This window comes from Plecotus auritus (genome assembly GCF_963455305.1).
Source record: "Plecotus auritus genome assembly, chromosome: 1".
NCBI lineage: Eukaryota > Metazoa > Chordata > Mammalia > Chiroptera > Vespertilionidae > Plecotus > Plecotus auritus.
This window is the reverse complement of record NC_137770.1, coordinates 199,958,938-199,981,501: the sequence shown is the minus strand read 5'-3', so window position 1 is coordinate 199,981,501 and position 22,564 is coordinate 199,958,938. Positions and strand designations below refer to the sequence as shown.

Below are 22,564 nucleotides of genomic sequence, written 5' to 3'. Positions count from 1 at the left end.
ATCTACACAATGGAATACTATGCTGCCATAAAAAAGAAGGAATTATTACCATTTGTAGGCACCTGGATGGAATTAGAGAACATTATGCTGAGTGAAATAAGCCAGTCAATGAAAGAAAAATACCACATGATCTCACTCATTTGGGGATAATGAAAAACAGTATAAACTGATGAACAAAAAGATAGATACAGAGGCAGTAAAGCATCAAACAGACTGTCAAGTTACAACGGGAAGGTTAGGGAGAGGTGGAGGAAATAAGAGATCAACTGAAGGACTTGTATGCATTCATATAAGAGTAACCAACGGATGCAAAACATTGGGGGGTGAGGGCATGTATGGGAGTGGGGTGGGGGGGGGGCAATGGCAAGATATGTACACATATAATACCTTAATAAAAAAAATTAAAAAAAAAGAAATGGGGAGGGAGAAGTGGTATTTAGGTCAACATAGTTCTCAAGGTAAGCCAGGATAAAGCAGAGCCATCCATACCTATTCATTCTTTATTTTTAAAAAATATAGTTTTGTTGCTTTCAGAGAGGAAGGGAGAGGGAGAGAGAGATAGAAACATCAATGATGAGAGAGAATCATTGATCAGCTGCCTCCTGTATGCCCCACACTGGGGATTGAGCCCACAACCTGGGCATATGCCCTGACTGGGAATCGAACCGTAACCTCCTGGTTCAACCACTGAGCCATACCGGCTCAACGTGCAACATTCTTGCTGGCTCAACATGCAACAGTGACCCTAGATTTTGAGGGCATATTACATTGTAGTAGTCAAATTTGAAAGGTACAATAAAAATTATAGGGTAGAACGAAACTTAATAACTTGAGCTCCTATTTTAGAAGTAACTTTGTTGGGTTAGTGATTGCATGAATTTATAGCTTCTGCATATAAAAGTGGCATTCAGCACATGTTAAAAAAATGAACAATTTGTTTATCAGAGTAGGCTTCATAGCATTAGTGCTCTTAAAATTTCCTTAGTATGGGGTTATCATAAATTAAATCATGGAAATGAGATGTTATGAAAGGAGAAAAAAACTTACTTCCTGAAAGCAAATGATTTTGATTAAACAAGTTCGAGGAGTCACATTGTAAATAATTCTGTAGATAATGATTTTTGGCATGTCTTATCCTTTTGGCTGCTATTGTAGACAAATTGAAATTGTACTATTTCTGAGTACTTGTTTACATCAATACTTTGGGTTGGGGATAATTATAGATAATACTTTCTATTTCTGGGCAGCCAGCCGTTAATGCCTGCAGCAAATATTTTCCCAGAAGTAGACTGGTGAGAATTTTCTTTTTATTTTATATGGGAAATGATTGAAATTAAAATTTTAAACAAGACTTGAATTTTAAAAATCTACTCTAAGATCCCCAAAGAATATAGGTGCATTGCTTTTTTACAAGCCTAATGCTGAAAATTTTATTTTATTTTTTTAAATTTCTTTATTGATTAAGGTATCACATATTTGTCCTCATCCCCCCATTCCCATCCCAAACCCCTCCCCACGCATGCCCCCACCCCCCCTGTTGTCCGTGACCACTGGTTAGGCTTATGCATGCATACAAGTCCTTTGGTTGATCTCTCCCCCTTACCCCCACCCTCCCCTACCTTCCCTCTGAGGTTTGACAGTCTGATCAATACTTCCCTGTCTCCGGGTCTGTTTTTGTTCATCAGTTTATGTTGTTCATTATTTTCCCTAGATGAGTGAAATCATGTGATACTAGAAATACACTTATAAGAACCGAAAATGAGACAAGCAATAATGGTTATGCTGAGAGGCAAATGAATCAGTCTGTAGTGAGTTTCTTTCTGGGCCAACAGTTCTTTTGAGTCCCAATTTCAATGTTTAACAGTTCCTTATGTGTACATGTCAGCAATGATATTTCAGTTCTGGATGGTGGACAAATGGTGGTAATGCAGATCCGACCCTCTCTGGTTTGGTCCTGGGCAACCTGCCGCGACGCACAGCTGCTGACTGCTAGTATGGCAAGGCATCGTCAGCGTCTTCCATCTCTGGACTATTTGAAATTTTTTTTCTGTTTGCATAAAGATTCACCATAGAGTGCTTCTGTTTAACAAAGTGTCTTAATCAGTTCAGGCTGCAATAGCAAAACACCATATGCTGGGTGAAAACAAACATTAATTTCTCACAGTTCTGGAGGCTGGGAAGTCTAAGATCAAAGTGTCTGCAGACTTGGTATCTGGTAAGTACCTTCTTCCTAATTTGCAGGTAGTTGTCTTCTTGCTGTGTCCTCACAAGAGAGGGAGGGAGGGATGGAGGAGAGAGAGAGAGAGAGAGAGAGAGAGAGAGAGAGAGAGAGAGAGAGAGAGAGAGAGAGAAGTTCTCTGGTTGTCTCTTCTTATAAATGCAATAATGCTGTCCTCATGACTTCATGTAAACCGAGTTACCTCCCCAAAGCTCCATCACTTAATACTATCATGGTGTAGGGCTTCAACATATGAATTTTTGGAGGACATAAATATTTAGTCCAAAACAGTAAAGTTGAAAAACACTACTTCTATTGTGTTTCCTTAACAAATATTATATAGCACTAATATTTGCTAATGTTTTACAAATGTTAGCACATTTATTACTCCTAACAACCCTGTAAGGTTAGCACTATTGTTGGCTCTCTTTTACAGAAGGAAAACAAGAGCACAGAGAAAGTTAAATAAATTGTCCATGGTCAGATAGCTAGATGGCATGTAAATATGTAGCTGGGGTTAGCTTTAACAGCTTTACCAAACTCTCTGCTACTGAGGCAGACCAATTTCTGCACATGTAGCCCTTCTCACAGCACTGGCAGAATATTTCGCCCATCCCAGAGGCCTGCATCCACCCTGGAGAAGCAATTTAAACCATCTACAATTTAATCCAAAAAGAGATACTGATGGTGAAAAGTGAATCACAGTCATCCCTCCATATTTGTGGAGGACTGGTTCAAGGACAGGCCCTCCCCACCATGCTCAAGTACCTTTTATAAAATGACATGTTATTTGCATATAACCTGTGTATATCACCCCATATTCTTTATATCATCTCTAGATTACATATAATACCTACTACAATGTAAATACCATGTAAATAGTTGTTATACTGTATTGCTTAGGAAATAACAAGAAAAAATCCTGACATGTCAGTACAGACACAACCATGGTAGACCTAACTATACAGTACATGTCAACAAAGACAGCAACATTAAAAATATATATTTTTTCTATCTGAGGTTTGTTGATCTGAGGATGTGGAACCAGCAAATAAGGAGGGCCAACTGTATCCAATGAGGTGGCTTCAGATACACAGATTTTGAAATGTTTTATTGTAATTCTTAGAAATATAAATTAGTACATTGATAGGCACCCTGACTGGGTAGCTCAGTTGGTTAGAGTGTCATCCCAATATACTGTGCCAAGGTTTCGGGTTTGATCTCTAGTCAGGGCACATGTAAGAAACAATCAGGGCATATGCAAGAATTAACCAATGAATGCATAAAAAAGTGGGACCACAAAGTGATGATGTCTCTCTCTCCCTTCCTCTCTCTTTGAAATGAATTTTTTTTAAGTACATTGATGACAATTTCTCAAGAAAGAACCCCAGGAGGCAGGCAAATTCAGATGTCATGGAGTGGAATATACTACTAATTTAATATTTATATATTTCGAAGAACACATCTGTTTGCTGCTAGAGGAGTAATGGCAGAAGTCTCTTTCTGGTGTCAATGGTCTTTTCTGCCCATGGACAGCACTAGAAAAGTGGACTTCCCAAGCCCACCAAGGCCCTCACAGCTTTTCAATTACTGTCAGGAATGAAACAGCCTCCTGTACAACAAAAAGTGTTGCTCCTGGATTAGGAGATTTGGGAAAGTCCGAGAATTTCAAAGAGAGGGAAGTTGAGGGATTACAACATTGTTCTCCCTAAATAAACTCTGAATTAACCTCTTCAATGGTTTGCCCCCTCGTTCTAATTCCCTGTGCCATGAAGAAAAACATGACACTAAGTGTGATTTATTTGAGCTCAAAGACACCAGGAATAAAACAAACATTCTTATGTTTAATCTGAGTTGACAGTGTATTTTTAAAGAGTACATTTCTTACAGAGATGAATAAAAACTGAAAACCCAAATTCACCATTGGTGGGAATGCATATTGGTATAACCATTATGGAAAATAGTGTGGCGGTTCCTCAAAAAATAAAAAATGGGAATTGCCTTATGACCAAGCAAATTGCTTCTGAGAATATATCTGAAAAAACCTGAAACACTAATTCGAAAGAATATATGCACCCCTATGTTCATTGCAGCGTTACATACAATAGCCAAGATCTGGAAGCAACCCAAGTGCCCATTATTGGACCAGCAGATAAAAAAGGTGTGGCACATACACAAAACGGGATACTACTTGGCCACAAAAAATAATTAAGCCTTACCTTTTATGACAGTATGAGTGGATCTAGAGGGTATTATGCTAAGTGAAATAAGTCAGTCAGAGACTGACAAATACCATATGATTTTATTTATATGTGGAATCTAAAGAACAAAACAAATGAACAAACAAAATAGAAACAGACTCATAGAGAACACACTGACAGTTGTCAGAGGAGCGGGGGTTAGAGGGCTCGGAGAAAAAGGTTAAGAGATTAAGAAGTACAAATTGGTAGTTACAGAATAGTTACAAAGGTATAAATTACAGCATAGGGAATATAATCAATCATACTCAATAATTATGTATGGAGCCAGGTGGGTACTTGAAACGGGGTGGGAGACACTCTGTAAATTACACAATTTTCTAACCTCTATGCTGTATATCTGAAGCTAATACAAAAATATTGAATGTAAACTATAATTGAAAATTTTAAAAAAGTATATAAAGAAAACATAATTATGCTGAGTGAAAGAACTCAGACAAAAATGTAAATTTCATTAATCATAAATAAAGAGCTCCAAATGATGCAAAATGATATATAATGATAAAAAGATCAGTTATTGCCTCAACATAAGGCAAATGGACAAGAAGTGGGAGAAGATTGTAAAGGCTAACAGGAAACTTTCGAGAGTGATGGATATATTCATTATTTTGATTGTGGTGATTGGCGGTGGAAGGATGCATATGTATGTCCACATTCAGAATAGTATTCACGTGAAATATGTGCAACTTATTGTTTAACAGTTATATTTACAATGCATAGGTATATAGGTAAAAATTAGTGTAAGAAAACAAACTTCAAAATGTTTCATTTTCAGAGAAATCAATAGACCATGTGGGCATTGGTAAGCTATTTTAATAAAAATAAAATAACATTTTACATTAAAGAAAAAGAAAAGGAGGATAGATAGATCAGAGAGGCTGCCACACCCCTCTTCTCTTCAATCCCAACAACTGGAGTTTCTTTGAGAGACGTCATTGTCTCCCCTAAAGAAGTGGCTCAGCCTCTACGTGGGTCTCAAGGTCTGACGCTCCCGCCCAGGGCACTGGGGTCTCTGGGCGCCCATGGTCACCCTCGCAGGCAGCAGCTCCTGCCGGACAACGACTCACTCTCGCTTTGGGGATTTGGGCAGAAAGAGAACCTCGAACAGTCCGCAGAGTCACCTCGGGACGTCAGGCAAGTTCGCACCTCCGGGGCGGGGCCGCGCCTTCCGTGCCGACCGACAAGTACGTGCGAGCCCCGGAATTTCCCCGGCCCTGAGGTTACTAGCTTTCCGCCTCGAGCATGGATAAAAGGGGTTCGCCCGTCTCGGGGAGACACAGATCTCGCCCCACCAGCTCTCCTGCCAGCTCTCACACTCCAGGCACCGCAGCACCGATCCTCCGAGCTCAGCCCCATGGCCCGCACCGCCACCGCCGCTGCTGCACCCCGCGCTCCCGGGTTCCTCCGGGCCGCGCTCCTGCTCCTGCTCCTGGTCGCCGCCTGCCGGCAAGCTGCAGGTGAGACTCGAGCTCTGGGAGCCCAAGGAGGAGAAGGGGGGTGACGGTGGGCGCCCATTGGGAGCATCCCGCTAACCGAACCTGTTGTCCCCGCAGCGGCGCCCGTGGTCACTGAACTGCGCTGCCAGTGCTTGCAGACCTTGCAGGGAATTCACCCCAAGAACATCCAGAGTGTGAAGGTGACGTCCCCAGGACCCCACTGCGACCAAACAGAAGTCATGTAAGTGCCACCATGCTCTGCTCCTTGTAACCCCCACTGTCCAGATGCCCCCACCCTGACCCTAGCCCGCCCTCCTGTCTCACGTGGGTTCTCCCTTCTGTCTGCAGAGCCACTCTCAAGAATGGACAGAAAGTTTGTCTCAACCCCGCATCCCCCCTGGTTAAGAAAATATTGGACAAGCTGTTAAACAAGTGAGTTATGTGACTAGAGTCATTTGTGACGGATATTGGCATCTGCCTCCTGAAAACTGTATCAGGGAAGCCCAGGGTTAGCTGAAGGAGGGAAAAGCCATTGTTTCACAATTAGATTTGCCACCACCGTCATGGATGTGCTTTGGTGCCACGGGACATTTCCGGTGCCCTCCATCCCCATCTCCCCTCCACCCCCTTTCAAATGCGTGTGGGTGAATGGGTAGTCCTATAAGACTAAATAGATTCAGCCAATGATGCTAAAGGCCTCTTACCCATTAGGGACTATAACATGTTCAAATTTTGTTTTATTCTTCTTGATCTTTTGGGTCCCTGATGAATGCCCAGGGTGATCATGCCTAACTTGAAGCCTACTCCTGCCTGTTTCTTCCCTTCCATTTTTCTTACTCGTGAAGGAATATTTGACACTCTACCCTCCACACCCTCCTTGAGAAACCTAGTTTTACATAAAATCCAGCTATTTTTCACACTGAAAAGTGGAACCTCTGGTTTGAGACAACATAGGCCTGAGAAGTTAAATAGGGAAGAGCAGGGACTTTGCAGCAAGACCACCCTAAGGTCAAGTCTAAAATCTCTGGGAAAGTTTTTTAATCCCTTTGAGCCTCGGGAAAAATGTACTGTATGAGGATTAAGTGGAGTCATGCATGTACATTTTTAGCCCAGTATGACATAATAAAGTCCCACTTCCTCAATAAAGGAGCAAGCTGTCTGCTGTGCAGGGTAGAAGACACAGTGGGGCCTTCTCGGTACAGGGTTTGGCCAGGGTCTGCATGCAGCCATCCTCCAGCTCCAGGGGCCCTGGGAGAGAAGAGCGGCTTTGGCTTTCTGTAACACCTGCAACAATTACCCTTTTCTCACCTTAGGGGCAGCACCAACTGAGAGAGAAGAAGCTCATGGTGGCAGTTCCTGAAAGGAGGTCCCTGCTCTTACAGGACCGAAATGAAGACGGGAACAGCTGGATTCCATAGACAGCTAGAAAGGGATTGCTGTATTTGTTGTTTTTTAAACCAGAGGTCTATTTATTTATATATGTATTTATTTTCAAAGCTTGTATTTTAACATTTTAATGTTAGTATTTAAAGGTGTGAAACATATGAATGTGTTTAATCAAACATAATCCAGTTCTGATTGTTATTTAATTTGAAGATGAGGGGTTTTAAGTGTCTCATTAAACTAATATTTATTGGGAGACCATTAAGTGCCAGGCACTGTGATGGAAGTGGAGGCGGGTGTATGGGAGGGGGGAATCTAAGCAATTTGACAATGAGATAGATCAATGTTAGGGTCAGGGAAAGTGTGCGCACATCTGTTTTTGTACTTGTTTAAAAGAATGTCACTTGTTATTTATTGAAACTATTTTATTACGTGGTCAACATTTTGATGTTGAAGATTCCTTTGGACATTTCATGTCTTGCTTGTAAGGCATAATGCCTTGTTTAATGTTATTATGCAATGTCTCTCTTTGTCTTAGAACAGAGAAGTTAAAACTACTGTTACATTTTTACAAATGGCATAAAAATAAAAGTTTTGCAAAATATAACATGTTTAGGTTTTGTTTTATTCTTCTTGAGCTTTGGTTCCCCGCTGGATGCCCAAGGTGTTTTACAGTTGGATTGTAGGTCATGCTTAACTTTAAGCCTACTCCTGCCTGTTCCTTTCCTTAGAGGAGGGCACTTCATTTCTCTTACTTATGAAGGAATATTTGGCACACTACCTTCCCCACCTACCTTGAGAAGCCTAGTTTTACATAAGTTCAGCTGTTTTTCGCACTGATCGATTCATTATTTAAAATTAGTGCTTTATAAACTAGTGAATGTTTATAAATATTTTAACAAGGCTCCTATTAAATGCTTTTGGTGTGTGGTTTTTCAAACAAGTATGCTTTTTTTTTTTCCTTTTTAATGAGGCTGGGCACAAAAGATGAAAAAGTGGATTCTTCCTAAACACTCAAACAATTTGTGTTATTTACAATATTAATAACCATTATTAGCTATGGAGGTAAAACACACTCTAAAGTAAAATACATGACAAAGTCACACAAAGGGCAGATAGATAAATGGGCTTATAATATAATATATTTCTTCAATTGTTAGAGAAAAGTATTAAGTTTAAGAAAGTTGTAATGTGGCAAGATATATTAGCATTTTTAGGGCAATCTCTCAAAAGAAAATGCAAAACTTAGGATATAAAAATCTAAAAAGGAGATACAATGGAAAATAAGGAAATACCTGAAAATTACAAAAGGTGACAGAAATGAAGAAATAAAGGAGCAGAACAACAGGTGGTGCAAGAGAGAAGGGACAAATCTTTGTTGAAGAAGCCTCATACATAATGCAAGTAGTGTCTCTCCTTCCGAAAATGGGACTTAATTCCCTTCCTCCTGTGCGTGGGGGCCAGGTTTTGTGATTTACTTCCAAAGAAGAGATTAGTGAAAAAGGAAAAACAATAACGTTACAGTGGAGAATTTGGCAGATACCACCTTAACCATCTGATCGAGATTATTATCACCAGTTGTGTTATGGGAATATATGTACTCCCCCACATCATGTGAAGAGGAGGGCACTTCATCTCCATAATATTCTTCCCCAAAACTATAACCTCAGTATGATCATCAGAAAATCATCATAAAAAACCAAACTGAGGAACATTCTACAAAATCCCTAATAAGTATTCTTTGAAACTGTCAGTCATGAAAAGCAAGACAATACCGAGAATCTGTCACAGATCCGAGGAGACAAAGGAGACATGGTGACTAAATCCAATATGGTATGCTGGATTGGATCCCTGAATAAGAAAAGGACATCAATAAAAACTTTGTGAAATCTTAGTAAGAAACTAGAGTTTAGTTAATAACAATGTACCAATGTTAATCACCTCCCTTTGATAAATGAATTATAATTACACATTTTTCATAAATCTGAAGTTATTCAAATTTAAAGTTTATTTTTAAAAAGACAGGACAAATGGAATAGCAAGACAGTAGACTGAAATACAACTATAGTAAAAATTAAAATAATTTAAATGGAACAAACATTCCAATTAAAATTGAATTTTTTTTTTTACTTTTTAAATACAGACTACAAAAACAAGACAAAAAATGTATGCTGCATAAAAAGTCACCCATTAAGTATTAGATCTCAAATAGCTTGAAATTAAAAGAATTGAGTGTTATATCATGCTAAAACTGACAGAAACCTAGTATAGATGTACTAATGTATTAATTACTTGTTAATTATTAATCTATCATTGATATAAATTATTAACATATTGGCTAATTTATATATTAATGAAAGCCTGATTAATATATTAGGACACAAAGAAAGAAATAGACTTAGAGATAAAGAAAGATGATTTAAAATAAAAAGGGGGCAATTTTATAAGAAACAAATAATTCTAAAAGTTTATGAACCTAATACCATTTATTAAAATATATGAAGCAGGCTGGCATTGCTCAGTGGTTGAGGGTCAACATGTGAACCAGGAGGTCATGGTTCGATGCCCAGGTTGAGGGCTAGATCCCCACTGTGGGAGATCGATGGTTCTCTCTCATCATTGATGTTTCTATCTCCCTCTTCCTCTCCTTTCTTCTCTGAAATCAATAAAAATATATTTTTAAAATTTTTAAAAATATATATGAAGCAAATGGAGAGAAACTAAAAGGAGCAATAGATGAAACCTTGACCATAGTTAAAGATTCTAGCAAACCTCTTTAAATACTTAATAGGCAAAACAATAAAGAATCAACAACAGTATAAAAATGTTAAGCAACATGATCAACCAACTTGGCCTGAGCGATGTATATAGACACTTCACCCAATAAATCACCTTTTCCCCCCCAAAACACAGGGAACTTTTTACAAAAGAGACATATATGGACCGTAAAAAGTATATTGACAAATTTCAAAATGTTGAAATATTTAAGTCTATTTCATAGTATGTTTATAACTCATCTCTCAACTTCCCAAAATTTGCTTTCATTATACAGGAAGCATCAAAACGGGGTCATCATGCTGTTTTCATGCTTGTTATAACTAAGTGTGATAAAGAACATTTCCATGAAGACATTTCCTCATTTCCTATATCTATTTCTTGATATTCTTTTGTAATGTTGGCATTCCTTTTTTCTTTGGTTTACATTATATGTAATGCAATTACTCATTACTACTTCCACAAAAGTTTTAAACAAATCTTAAGTAAATGGAAAGAGAAAGTTTATATTGAAATGAATTCTTTTAAAAGCCTCAGAATAATGCCCAAATCTAATATATTGGATGGTGCTCAGAGATAATTTAAATGAATTTAAGCAATTATAAATGGCTGGAATCATCAGGATGCCTTTACTGTAGGAACAGAAGGGAAGACCAGCTGCGATCCCTTTGACTTTTTTTGTGGGTTTGGACAAAACTAGAAACTGTGGACCCCCTGAGCCCAACGCAACCTTCCCTCCCCCCAGCAGCTCCAAAATAACCACCAGCTCCTAGTTCATGGATTAATCAACGCCCTCTAAGCACAAGAGGTGGTACACAGGGATTACTAGATCTCTCTGGAAGTTCCAGAATTTCACAGAGAAAGGAAACTGTATAGGATTGGGACTCTTTGTCCTAGATTAAACACTGAGCTTAAACTTTTGACACTGGCCATCCCCTCACCCCTGATATAACACAAAGTGTGACTTATTTGTGCTTGTAAAATACCAGATGAACAATTTTATGTATAATCTTCTGTATAACCTGAGATGACAGATCTATTTCAAGAGTGCTTTTATGCAAAGGAAAATAAAATCGTCGAGCCAGAAGATATTTATGCGTACGTAACAGGGAAAATTCAGTTGTTTCCCTCTCCACACATTCTTTTGAAATGTTGCTATTAGATTAACGTTCCCAACGGGTGCCTGTCTCCGCTAATAAGTGACATCCGCTCTTACTAATCCACTCGCTCCCGCTTTGGGGATTTGGGCGGAAAGAGAACCTCGCAGAGTCCGGCAAGTCACTGGGGAGGCCAGGCGGGGCCGCACCCCCGATCCTCCTCCCTCAACCACCACCACCGCCCCCCCCCCCCCCCCCCCCCGCGACCGGGAACGACCTGCAGGTCCGGGAATTTCCCCGGCCCTGAGGTTACTAGCTTTCCGCCTCGAGCATGTATAAAAGGGGTTCGCCTGTCTCGGGGAGACACAGACCTCGCTCCACCAGCTCTCCCGCCAGCTCTCACACTCCAGGCACCGCAGCACCGATCCTCCGAGCTCAGCCCCATGGCCCGCACCGCCACCGCCGCTGCTGCACCCCGCGCTCCCGGGTTCCTCCGGGCCGCGCTCCTGCTCCTGCTCCTGGTCGCCGCCTGCCGGCAAGCTGCAGGTGAGACTCGAGCTCTGGGAACCCCACGAAGAGAAGGGGGATGGCGGATGGGTGCCCATTGGGAGCATCCCGCTAACCGAGCCTGTGGTCCCCGCAGCGGCGCCTGTGGACCCCGCAGAGGCGCCCGTGGTCACTGAACTGCGCTGCCAGTGCTTGCAGACCTTGCAGGGAATTCACCCCAAGAACATCCAGAGTGTGAAGGTGACGTCCCCAGGATCTCACTGCGACCAAACGGAAGTCATGTAAGTGCCACTATGCTCTGCTCCGTGTAACCCCCACTGTCCAGATGCCCCCACCCTGACCCTAGCCCGCCCTCCTGTCTCACGTGGGTTCTCCCTTCTGTCTGCAGAGCCACTCTCAAGAATGGACAGAAAGTTTGTCTCAACCCCGCATCCCCCCTGGTTAAGAAAATACTGAACAAGCTGTTAAACAAGTGAGTTATGTGACTAGAGTCATTTGTGACAGATATTGGCATCTGCCTCCTGAAAACTGTATCAGGGAAGCCCAGGGTTAGCTGAAGGAGGGAAAAGTCATTGTTTCACAATTAGATTTGCCACCACCGTCATGGATGTGCTCTGGTGCCACGCGACATTTCCGGTGCCCTCCATCCCCATCCCCCTCCACCCGCTTTCAAGTGCGTGTGGGTGAATGTGCCTTCCTAAAAGATTAGGTGGATTTGGCCAATGATCTCAAAAGCTTCCTGCCCATTAAGGAACAACACTGTTAATCTAGGCTGCTTTAGAACGGAAAAGTGGAACCCCCTGATTTGGGGCAACATGGGCTTCTAAATCTTAGTGGTGATGACAAGGGACTTTGCAGTGATCCTCTGCTCCAAATGTATGTCTAGGCTATTTTTACTATTCCTGTACCAGGGAGAAAGTATTTCATCTCTCTGAATCTCAGTTATATGGGGGAAATAATAATATCTACTTCATGGGGTTTGCTATGAGGCTGAAGTGATGTTATGCATGTACTTTTTTAGTGTAACATTATTTTCTGGCTTTTTGGAGCTAATAATACAATTGTGGCCACAGGTCCCTTATTCCTAATTAAACAGCATCCAGTAGCCTGGCATTTTCTACCACACGGGGCAGCAGGGGTACAGGTAGTAACCATTTGGTACAGGGCTAAGCAGTTAAGTTTCTGAGTCTTAATAAGCAACCATTTTCTCTTCACAGGGCCAGCACCAACTGACCTAGGGAGAAGGAGGAAGCTTACAGGTTTATTGTGTCCTGAGTGGAATCGGAGTGAAAGAAGAGAAACAAAGAGCTCCTGAGGCTACCTGTGTTTAATTTGTTTGACTATTTCTTATAAGAGTTCTTCTATTTATTTACATTTTATTTACATGTGAATGTATTTATTTTTCAAAGTCCTATCTAATATTTAAAGACATGGAAGTATTTGGTAATTTGCTGTACTATTATTTTAAATGGTCATTTTTATGTCAAATCAAAGCTAGTTCAGCCTATTATTTAATTGATGATGATGCATTTTAAATGTTCTTCACTCAACTAATATTTTTAGTTGGCTGGGTGGGTGGGAGACCACACGTTTTTCCACCCACTATGATAAAGGCTGGAGATAAATAGTGTGGGTTAAAGCAAATAGGTCACAGTTAAGGCAGGAAAATGTTCCGTGTTCATCTGTTTTTGTACTGTTGAGAAGAATGTCAGTTGTTATTTATTGAAACAGTTTCACCGTATGTGGTCAACATTTCTGTTATTGAAGGAACTAATGTTCTAAATATCCCTTGGACATTTTATGTCTGCCTAGTAAGGCATAATGCCTTGTTCAATTGTTTCTCTATATCTTGGAATAGAGAAGTTAAATATTTATGGATGTGTTTTTACAAATAAGATGAAAATAAAGATTTTTTACAGAAACTTCTTGCTTTGGTTTGTTTTAATATCGTGACGTCTTGTTCCTCCTGAATACCCAAGTGCTGTAAATTTATAATAGACTGTAGCTCACACCCACTACACGGCTGATATTGATTGGCACTTCTCTCTGTTTCACTCCTGTTCATGAAAGCTTATTTGATACATTTTGAAAGTCCTGCAGGCCATCATCTTAAGAATCCCTGTTTTACATAAAAGATTCATTTAATTTTAGTATAAACAATCTGTTACTTAATCCTGGCTGTTTAAAATATTTCAAATGTTTATACATATTTTAAAAGAGCTCTCATTGAAATTAATAGGTTAAATTGTTTTTCAAACAATTATACATCCGACCCCCTCTTAATGAAGCTGGAAGCTAAGTTGAAAAGTGGATTTGTAGTAGGCAGGTAGGTAGGCCTGAGTAGAGCAGGAACGACGGGCCAGGTGCAGTGGGTCACCAGCATGAGAGCCCCAGGTGCCCAGCAACTGTCAATACTATAAGCCCTTGTAAAACCACTCCCTTAAGCATGGATCCCTGGGCCTGGGAAATTCTGGACTCGCTCCAGGCCCCGAAAAACAGCAAAACCAGGCTAAGCAAGCCTTGGCTGACCTCGGGACCAGCTGCAATGACCAATGCCCCCAGCACTACCACCACCTCAGCACTGACCAACCAGTGGAGACCATGACCCTATGGAGACACACCAGGAAAGCTAATGATTATCCTATTGAGATCCTCCCCTGAGATCTCAGATAAAGGCCCTCAGGAAGCAGGACCCAGAGTGGCTATCTCTGTGGAGCACACCTTGCCTTTCTCCTTTCCCCACCCCCTTCTTTCCCCAGGACTGATTTCTCTCTCTCTCTCTCTCTCTCTCTCTCTCTCTCTCTCTCTCTCTCTCTCTCTCTCCTCTCCCCTCTTCTCCTCTCCCCACCCAAGCTCTAACAGCCCTTCTTTTGCTGTAACTTGTTTCCTGAGCCCATTTCTTCTGTGGCACACTTCTTTGACCTCAGTGACTTTTTAAGTAAACTTGAGTCTTGGCTCCCGGAACTCAAGAACTGTGGTGGCTGAACTGCGTTAACACCTGGTGCTATTTTTCCACCACTAACAGATTCTTCCTCAGAACTCAAATAATTTGTGCCATGCAGGGGCAAAAGCCGATTAAAGCAAGTGGTGGAGTACTTCCTCTAGGTAAATTGTCTAATAGAGAAGGGCTTCATTTCCTAGCCTTCATGGAAAGATAACAGTCACAAGTATAATGCTGTTCCAGTGATTCACAGATATACTAATGGTTTAAGTGTTTCTAAATCTGTAAATTTGAATTTCCATTGCCCCAGGATGGCAGGAACACATCTAGCTTTCACAGTAGACTCAAAGGCTGGCATCTAATGATAGGGGAAAGGGAAGATCAGAGTCACCTGGAAAAGGAGGGACATTTGTGCATAAGTTGGGAGGGCCAGCTAGGTGTTCCCTTGTCTCTGACTCAGCACCTTTCCTGTGTCCCTTGCCAGCCTTCAGTAGGAGGAAGATGGTGGGTGCATGACCAAGCTTGTCCTAAACATCTGGGTACAGCTACTCTGAGCCTCCATGTCCCTCCCTGAAAATTCATTATAATAGTTTCTTCACAGCCCTAACCAGTTTGGCTCAGTAGATAGAGCGTCGGCCTGCGGACTGAAGGGTCCCAGGTTTGATTCCAGTCAAGAGCATGTACCTTGGTTGTGAGCACATCCCCAGTGGGGGGTATGCAGGAGGCAGCTGATGGATGTTTCTCTCTTATCGATGTTTCTAACTCTCTATTCCTCTCTCTTCCTCTATGTAAAAAATCAATAAACTATATTAAAAATAATAATAATAATAATAATAGTTTCTTCATAAATGCAATGGTATTTTCTCAGATTTATGTGATAAGATGCAAAAGCAATTTGTAAATTGTAGGAGGTGAACAAGTGCAAACCATTCTGGAAGCTCCATAAATGCCAGCACTGATTCCTTCCTTAACCCCTTTAGGCTGTGGGAAATAAAACTTCCTTGGATTCCTCAGAGTTCTTATGCAAAGTCCTAGCTTCTTCACATACCAAAAGTACTAAATCTGTAGCTATTTGTCTAGTTAATTGCTTTGATACTAACAGATAATAAAACTTCTGTAATCTCTCCCACAGGGACCCATTGGTTACCTCTAGGACTGTTAATGGTGAATGTTAGACCTTTGTCCTTGACTTTGGGCTAAGAAAGAATTCAAAGGCAACACTCAAATACAAGAAAAAGGTTATTTAGAAAGTCACAGAGGCAGAAGTGAGCCACACACCTGTGCCTTCCCCACCCTCACATCCCTCTTACCCCCCCTCCTTCTCCCAGGCTTGTTTTCTTTGCCTCAGGGGTAAGACCTGAGGCAAGCAGGAAGTGACACACATTCGTTGTGAAATGTGTCTTTGGTTCAGAACACTTCTTGGGTGGATTCATGATAAAAATTTAAAATACAAATATTAGAAACTTAACATAGGCTTTGCTAACTTGGTGAACGCAGAAAAGGATGAAGGAGTTGGAGTTATTCATAGAGTGATTAAGAACATAAGCAATGAAGAATTAGACTGATTGGGGAGCTGTTTTCAGTTCCAACACCTTCTAACTGTGTTAATTTGAGGTTATGTTTTTGATTAATTTAAACTTCATTTCTCCTTTTTGATAGATCCTCCCTTCCCCCAACTGGTGGGTGGAGTATGACATACGTAACCTGAGTCTGCGCCGGGACATTCCTGAGACATTGAACCACCAATCAGTGTGTGCCCAGTGCCCTGGGCCCCCACCCCTTCCTGTTCCTCCCCTCAAAAGGCATGTTCACCTCAGCTGGGTCCTCCTCCTCCTCCTCCTCCTCCTCCTCTAATCTTGGTTTTTCTACCCTCCTTCGTAATGAATCTCTCTTGCTAGTGCGGAATAAACTTCCTCTTTTAACGTGCCTTGGTCTCCGACTCCCATTTCCTGGGCCTCGAACCTTACACTTTTTTTTTTAAATAAATCTTTATTGTTCAGATTATTACAATTGTTCCTCTTTTTTCCCCCATAGCTCCCCTTCACCCGGTTCCCACCCCACACTCTGCCCTTACCCGTCCCCCAACTGTCTTCATCCATAGGTGTAAGATTTTTGTCCAATCTCTTCCCACACCCCTCACATCCCCTTCCCCCTGAGAATTGTCAGTCCACTACCTTTCTATGTCCCTGATTCTATTATATTCAGCAGTCCATTCTGTTCTTCAGATTTTTTATTCACTTGATTTTTAGATTCACTTGTTGGTAGGTATGTATTTGATGTCATTTTGTTGTTCATAATTTTTATCTTTACCTTTTTCTTCTTCTACCTCTTCTTAAAGAATACCCTTCAGCATTTCATGTAATCCTGGTTTGGTGGTGATGAACTCCTTTAGCTTTTTCTTCTCTGTGAAGCTCTTTATCTGACCTTCAACTCTGAATGATAGCTTTGCTGGGTAGAGTAATCTTGGTTGTAGGTTCTTGCTGTTCATCACTTTGAATATTTCTTGCCACTCCCTTCTGGCCTGCATAGTTTCTATTGAGAAATCAGCTGACAGTTGTATGGGTACTCCCTTGTAGGTAACTAACAGTTTTTCTCTTGCTCTTTCAAGATTCTCTTTGTCTTTTGCCCTTGGCATTTTAATTATGATGTGTCTTGGTGTGGTCCTCTTTGGATTCCTCTTGTATGGGGTTCTGTGCGCTTCCTGGACTTGTAAGTCTATTTCTTTCACCAGGTAGGGAAAGTTTTCTGTCATTATTTCTTCTAATAGGTTTTCAATATTTTGCTTTCTGTCTTCTTCTGGCACCCCAAAAATTCGGATGTTGGTACACTTGAAATTGTCTCAGAGGCTCCTTACACTATCTTCATATTTTTGGATTCTTTTTTCTTTTTGTTTTTCTGGTTGGGTGTTTTTTGTTTCCTCATACTTCAGTTCTTTGGTTTGATTCTTGGGGTACGGTGATCTACAGTTGAATTTCTGTATATTCTTTATTTCAGACAATGTATGCTTAATTTCTGACTGGTCCTTTCCATTTTTTTGGCATTCTCATTAAGATCCTTAAAGGTCTCACTAAATTCCTCAGCGGTTTTTAGAAGATTCTTGAGTAACCTTATAAATGTGGTTCTGAACTCTATGTCGTCGAGTTGTTTGCTTTCCTTTATTTCTTTCATTCGTGACATGTTTCTTTGTATCCGCATTTTGGCTGCTTCCCTGTGTTGATGGAGTGGCTTTGTGTGGTAGGTGACCTATAGGGGCCAGTAGCTCAGCCTCCCCAATCACCTGAGGAGGACGTTCTTGGTACACCCCCTTGTGGGCTGAGTGCAAAGTCTTGGTATAGTTAAGCCTTGATTGCTGTTGGTACACTGGGAGGAATTGACCTCCAGGCCAATTGGCTGTGAGGACCCACTGTGTCTATAATGGAAGAACTGCTGCACTGGAGACACGCTTATGGTGCAGGACTTGTTTCAGTGGGGCTTTGGTGCTCACTGAGTCTGCCTCTTGAGTGTGTCACTTATGGATGTGAGTAGTTGAAATCTGGTGTCTCACACTGACCACTAGGTATACTGGCTTCTGGATCTCCAATGGGGTGCCAGTCAGCTACTGTCTGAGGCCACCCAGCAGGAGCTACAGCGAGAACTACAGTTTTCTCCTCTTTGCTTGGGGTTTGGAGGTTTTGGAGCTGTCTGACCCAAGCTGCAAGTTTGCAAGGTTAAGCTGCAATAGGGCAGGCCATTCATATGCTAAAGCTGCTGCTTGGAGCTTGGGTGGGTTTGTAGATTGTGCAGGGCAGGATCTCAGGGCGTCACTAGGCTAGGGCGTGGCAAACAGCGATGGCTGCCAGTTAGCAGGCTCTGTGTCTATGACCGCGTCCCCACGTCTTGCGCCCCAGTGCAGTAAACAATTATTCCTGCGCGCAGCCCTGCAAGCAAGCCACTCTCACTTTCCGACCCGATGGCAGACAGTCCAGCTTCTCCCCATAGGAGTTTGGGTCCCCCGCGTCTCCCCAGAAACTGGAGTTCGGAGTAATCGGGAGCTTGTCTCCCTTCGGGTTGAAAAAAGCAGCGCTCCCAGTTGCCCGCCGCCAGCCCGATACGCACGCCTCCGTACCTCAGCTTTTCAGCACTTGTGCATGTCTCACTGCTCTTTTCTCTTTCCTTCTAGTTGTAGAACTTCCACTCAGCCAGCTTTCCCGTGGTTCTGGGTGATAGATGTTTTGTCTTTTAGTTGTAGTTTTGAAATTGTTGTGCGAGGCAGCAGTTTAGGTGTTTACCTACGCCGCCATCTTGGATCCTCTCTCTTACACTTTTGTTATTGTCGTGATTAGCTAGTTTATTAATATTAATAATTGGAAGAGAGCAAAGAGAAGGCCAGGCATTGTAAACATGGTCATCTGGGCAGCTTCACCAGGAAGCTACTGCTTCACTCTCTTCAGGGAACCATCAGTCCGTTCCCTGCAGATCACTGGGGAAGGGATTGAACAAAAGGGGAGATGGGTGCATAGTCAGTGAAGTCAGGGTGACATAAGGAAAGTGCTTGCTTGTCAGTCTAGCCTCGGGAACAATGGATTGGCTAGGGCAGTGGTTGGCAAACTGCGGCTCACGAGCCACATGCGGCTTGTGAGCCACGGTTTTCTGCTCTGTTGACTAATGAGTTTGCCAACCACTGGGCTAGGGGGTAGACCCCATCAGATATGAAATTCTATAAAGTTAATTGGCTAATTTGAAAAAGCTCCTAGTTAAAATCCCCAAAGAGTTTCCTCTTGCTTATTCCCTCCTCTTCTGTCTTGTTCTCTTGCTCTCTTTGGCTCTGTGGCTAGCACTCTCTCCATAGCCATGTGGACTTAAGCATCAGCATGGCCCATGGCCATTGGGATCCCACAGCAATGGACTGCAGCTGGAAATACAAGCTAAGCTAGTCTGATGCTGGACTTGGCTGTGCTTTAATATGGAACCAAAATTCTGGGAAGTGGCCTTAATTTTGGCCCTGCTGAAGACAAAATTGGAATTCTTCCACAGCAAGGTGGACAAAGATGGGGCCTTGGAGGGGAACCCCTTTAATTTTAGATCATCAATAAAGCTTTCCATGAACCCTCATCCTCCCATGGGGACCTCAGGCAATTCTTTTCTCCAAAGCACCCTAAGAACTCCACTTCCACTAATAACACTTTCATAAAAGAGGTGGACTAATAGAATCTCCTTTTTGTACTTTTTCCTAGAATTGTGAGTTATAATTTGAATAAAGAGCTAGACAGTTCATGAGAAGTAATGGTTTGCCCCCTATGAGTAAAATCGTAAACAATTAATTCTTTAGTTTTGTTGGTTTATTTGAATATGAATAAATGAGGTGAAATATAAATGACTTAATTATCTCAATGTACAATATATTTGTGAATTTAACTTAGGATGTTTTATACATGACTGTTATTCCATTTTATTTTTATTATTTTATTTTATTTTTTTTTTGTTGCCAATTTTATATAGTTTTATTTAAGACATCGCATTTTCCACTTTACATTACAGTTATAAAGTGCATTAGATTTCCTTTCCCTGTGCACAGTCCGTATTCAAGTATCAAGAATGCTGTTATTTATTATACAGCAGCTCAACTTTTAAAACTGCCATGGAATTTGCTACAAATTTGGGTCCTTCAGTATTTTGTGGAACAATGCTAGATCTATGCTCAAAGCTGGCTTAATCAACCTCTTCAATGGTGGGCCCAGAGGAGGCACCACCAGATGGAGGAGCTCCGCCCCCAGGGAAGCCCCCAGGCATTCCTCCTGGCATGCCTCCTGCACTCTGGTACAGCTTGGTAATGATGGGGTTGCAGACCTTTTTCAACTCTTTCTGCTGGTGTTCAAATTCTTCCTTTTCTGCAGTCTGGTTCTTATCAAGCCAGTTGATGATTTCATTGCACTTGTCAAGAATCTTCTGTTTGTCCTCATCATTGATTTTGCCTTGAAGTTTTTCATCTTCAACAGTTACTTTCATGTTGAATGCATAGGATTCAAGTGAATTCTTGGAAGACACCTTGTCCCGCTGCTTCTCATCTTCAGCTTTGTACTTCTCAGCTTCTTGAACCATGCGCTCAATGTCTTCCTTGCTCAGACGACCCTTGTCGTTAGTGATGGTAATCTTGTTCTCTTTTCCTGTACTCTTATCCACAGCAGACACATTGAGGATGCCATTGGCATCAATATCAAAAGTGACTTCAATCTGAGGAACACCACGAGGTGCAGGAGGTATGCCTGTGAGTTCAAACTTGCCAAGCAGGTTGTTGTCCTTGGTCATGGCACGCTCACCTTCATAAACCTGGATGAGCACGCCTGGCTGGTTGTCAGAGTAGGTGGTGAAGGTCTGCGTCTGCTTGGTGGGGATGGTGGTGTTGCGCTTGATCAGGACTGTCATGACGCCACCAGCCGTCTCAATGCCAAGGGAAAGAGGTGTGACATCCAGCAGCAGCAGATCTTGGACATTTTCAGATTTGTCTCCAGAGAGAATGGCTGCCTGGACAGCTGCACCATAAGCGACAGCCTCATCAGGGTTGATGCTCTTATTCAACTCTTTTCCATTGAAGAAGTCCTGGAGGAGTTTCTGAATCTTGGGGATACGTGTAGAGCCACCCACCAGGACAATATCATGGATCTGGGACTTGTCAAGCTTGGCATCCCGAAGGGCTTTCTCTACAGGGTCCAGGGTGCCACAGAAAAGGTCAGCATTCAATTCTTCAAATCGGGCACGTGTGATAGAGGTATAGAAGTCGATTCCTTCATAGAGCGAATCAATCTCAATACTGGCCTGAGTGCTGGAAGAGAGAGTACGCTTAGCACGTTCACAAGCAGTACGAAGGCGACGGACAGCCCTTTTGTTCTCACTGATATCCTTCTTATGCTTGCGTTTGAACTCTGCAATGAAATGGTTGACCATTCGGTTGTCGAAGTCTTCTCCACCTAAGTGGGTGTCCCCAGCTGTAGATTTGACCTCAAAGATTCCATCTTCAATTGTGAGGATTGACACATCGAAAGTGCCACCTCCCAAGTCAAAGATCAGCACGTTTCTTTCAGCTCCAACCTTTTTATCTAAACCGTAAGCAATAGCAGCGGCAGTTGGCTCATTGATGATTCTAAGTACATTGAGACCAGCAATAGTTCCAGCATCTTTGGTGGCCTGATGCTGAGAGTCATTGAAGTAAGCAGGTACTGTGACAACAGCATTGGTAACAGTCTTCCCAAGGTAGGCTTCTGCGATTTCCTTCATCTTTGTCAAAACCATGGATGACACCTCTTCTGGATAAAAGCTTTTTGTCTCTCCCTTGTATTCTACTTGGACCTTAGGCCTGCCAGCATCATTCACCACCGTGAAAGGCCAATGCTTCATGTCAGACTGGACAACAGCATCATCAAATCTACGTCCAATCAAGCACTTGGCATCAAAGACCGTGTTGGTAGGATTCATTGCTACTTGATTCTTTGCAGCATCACCGATCAATCGCTCAGTGTCAGTAAAGGCAACATAACTTGGGGTGGTTCGGTTTCCCTGATCGTTGGCAATTATTTCCAGTTTTCCATGCTGGAATACACCCACACAGGAGTAGGTGCTGCCAAGATCAATGCCAACTGCAGGTCCCTTAGACATGGTTGCTGGCGTGCGCGTTGAGCTGGCACAGACCGACCAGAGCTGGTGTTCCCGCGTTCAATGAGCTGTTATTCCATTTTATGACAACACCAACATTTACTTATCTGCTCCACTATTAGGTTGAAATTACAGTTTTGCTATTATGAAAAATACAGCTCTCAACATTTTTGTACTGGTCTCCTGCTACACGTGTCAGAGATAATCTAGGATAAAAATATAGGAAGGGAATAAATGGTTCTCAGGGTATGCACATCTTTAACTTCACCAAAGAATACCATTGTCCAAGTGCTTGTACGGATTTATTCTTCCCAAAAGCAATT

At 42.0% G+C, this 22,564-nt stretch overlaps 3 protein-coding genes across 3 annotated transcripts; 2 read left to right on the top strand and 1 right to left on the bottom strand.

Annotated features, from left to right (window-relative positions):
• Nucleotides 1-5,637: 5,637 nt before the first annotated feature.
• LOC308248585 (growth-regulated protein homolog gamma-like) lies at nt 5,638-7,893 on the top strand. Its single transcript, XM_080668703.1, has 4 exons — nt 5,638-5,933; nt 6,030-6,153; nt 6,261-6,344; nt 7,226-7,893. The coding sequence occupies exons 1-4, from the start codon at nt 5,831-5,833 to the stop codon at nt 7,239-7,241; spliced, it is 327 nt and encodes a 108-aa protein (XP_080524829.1). The 5' UTR covers nt 5,638-5,830; the 3' UTR covers nt 7,242-7,893.
• Nucleotides 7,894-10,496: 2,603 nt separating this feature from the next.
• LOC308258116 (growth-regulated protein homolog alpha-like) lies at nt 10,497-13,593 on the top strand. The gene is made up of 4 exons (XM_080688375.1): nt 10,497-11,713; nt 11,811-11,955; nt 12,063-12,146; nt 12,892-13,593. The coding sequence occupies exons 1-4, from the start codon at nt 11,611-11,613 to the stop codon at nt 12,905-12,907; spliced, it is 348 nt and encodes a 115-aa protein (XP_080544501.1). The 5' UTR covers nt 10,497-11,610; the 3' UTR covers nt 12,908-13,593.
• A 6,481-nt stretch (nt 13,594-20,074) lies between these two features.
• LOC308250226 (heat shock cognate 71 kDa protein-like) lies at nt 20,075-22,276 on the bottom strand. The gene has a single exon (XM_080672645.1). The coding sequence runs from the start codon at nt 22,242-22,244 to the stop codon at nt 20,304-20,306; it is 1,941 nt and encodes a 646-aa protein (XP_080528771.1). The 5' UTR covers nt 22,245-22,276; the 3' UTR covers nt 20,075-20,303.
• Between the last annotated feature and the right edge of the window lie 288 nt (nt 22,277-22,564).

Coding starts and splice junctions, on each gene's coding strand:
- LOC308248585 (XM_080668703.1), top strand. CDS start 5,831: ATGGCCCGCACCGCCACCGCCGCTGCTGCACCCCGCGCTCCCGGGTTC. Junction 5,934..6,029: donor CGCCTGCCGGCAAGCTGCAG/GTGAGACTCGAG, acceptor TTGTCCCCGCAG/CGGCGCCCGTGGTCACTGAA. Junction 6,154..6,260: donor TGCGACCAAACAGAAGTCAT/GTAAGTGCCACC, acceptor TTCTGTCTGCAG/AGCCACTCTCAAGAATGGAC.
- LOC308258116 (XM_080688375.1), top strand. CDS start 11,611: ATGGCCCGCACCGCCACCGCCGCTGCTGCACCCCGCGCTCCCGGGTTC. Junction 11,714..11,810: donor CGCCTGCCGGCAAGCTGCAG/GTGAGACTCGAG, acceptor TGGTCCCCGCAG/CGGCGCCTGTGGACCCCGCA. Junction 11,956..12,062: donor TGCGACCAAACGGAAGTCAT/GTAAGTGCCACT, acceptor TTCTGTCTGCAG/AGCCACTCTCAAGAATGGAC.
- LOC308250226 (XM_080672645.1), bottom strand. CDS start 22,244: ATGTCTAAGGGACCTGCAGTTGGCATTGATCTTGGCAGCACCTACTCC.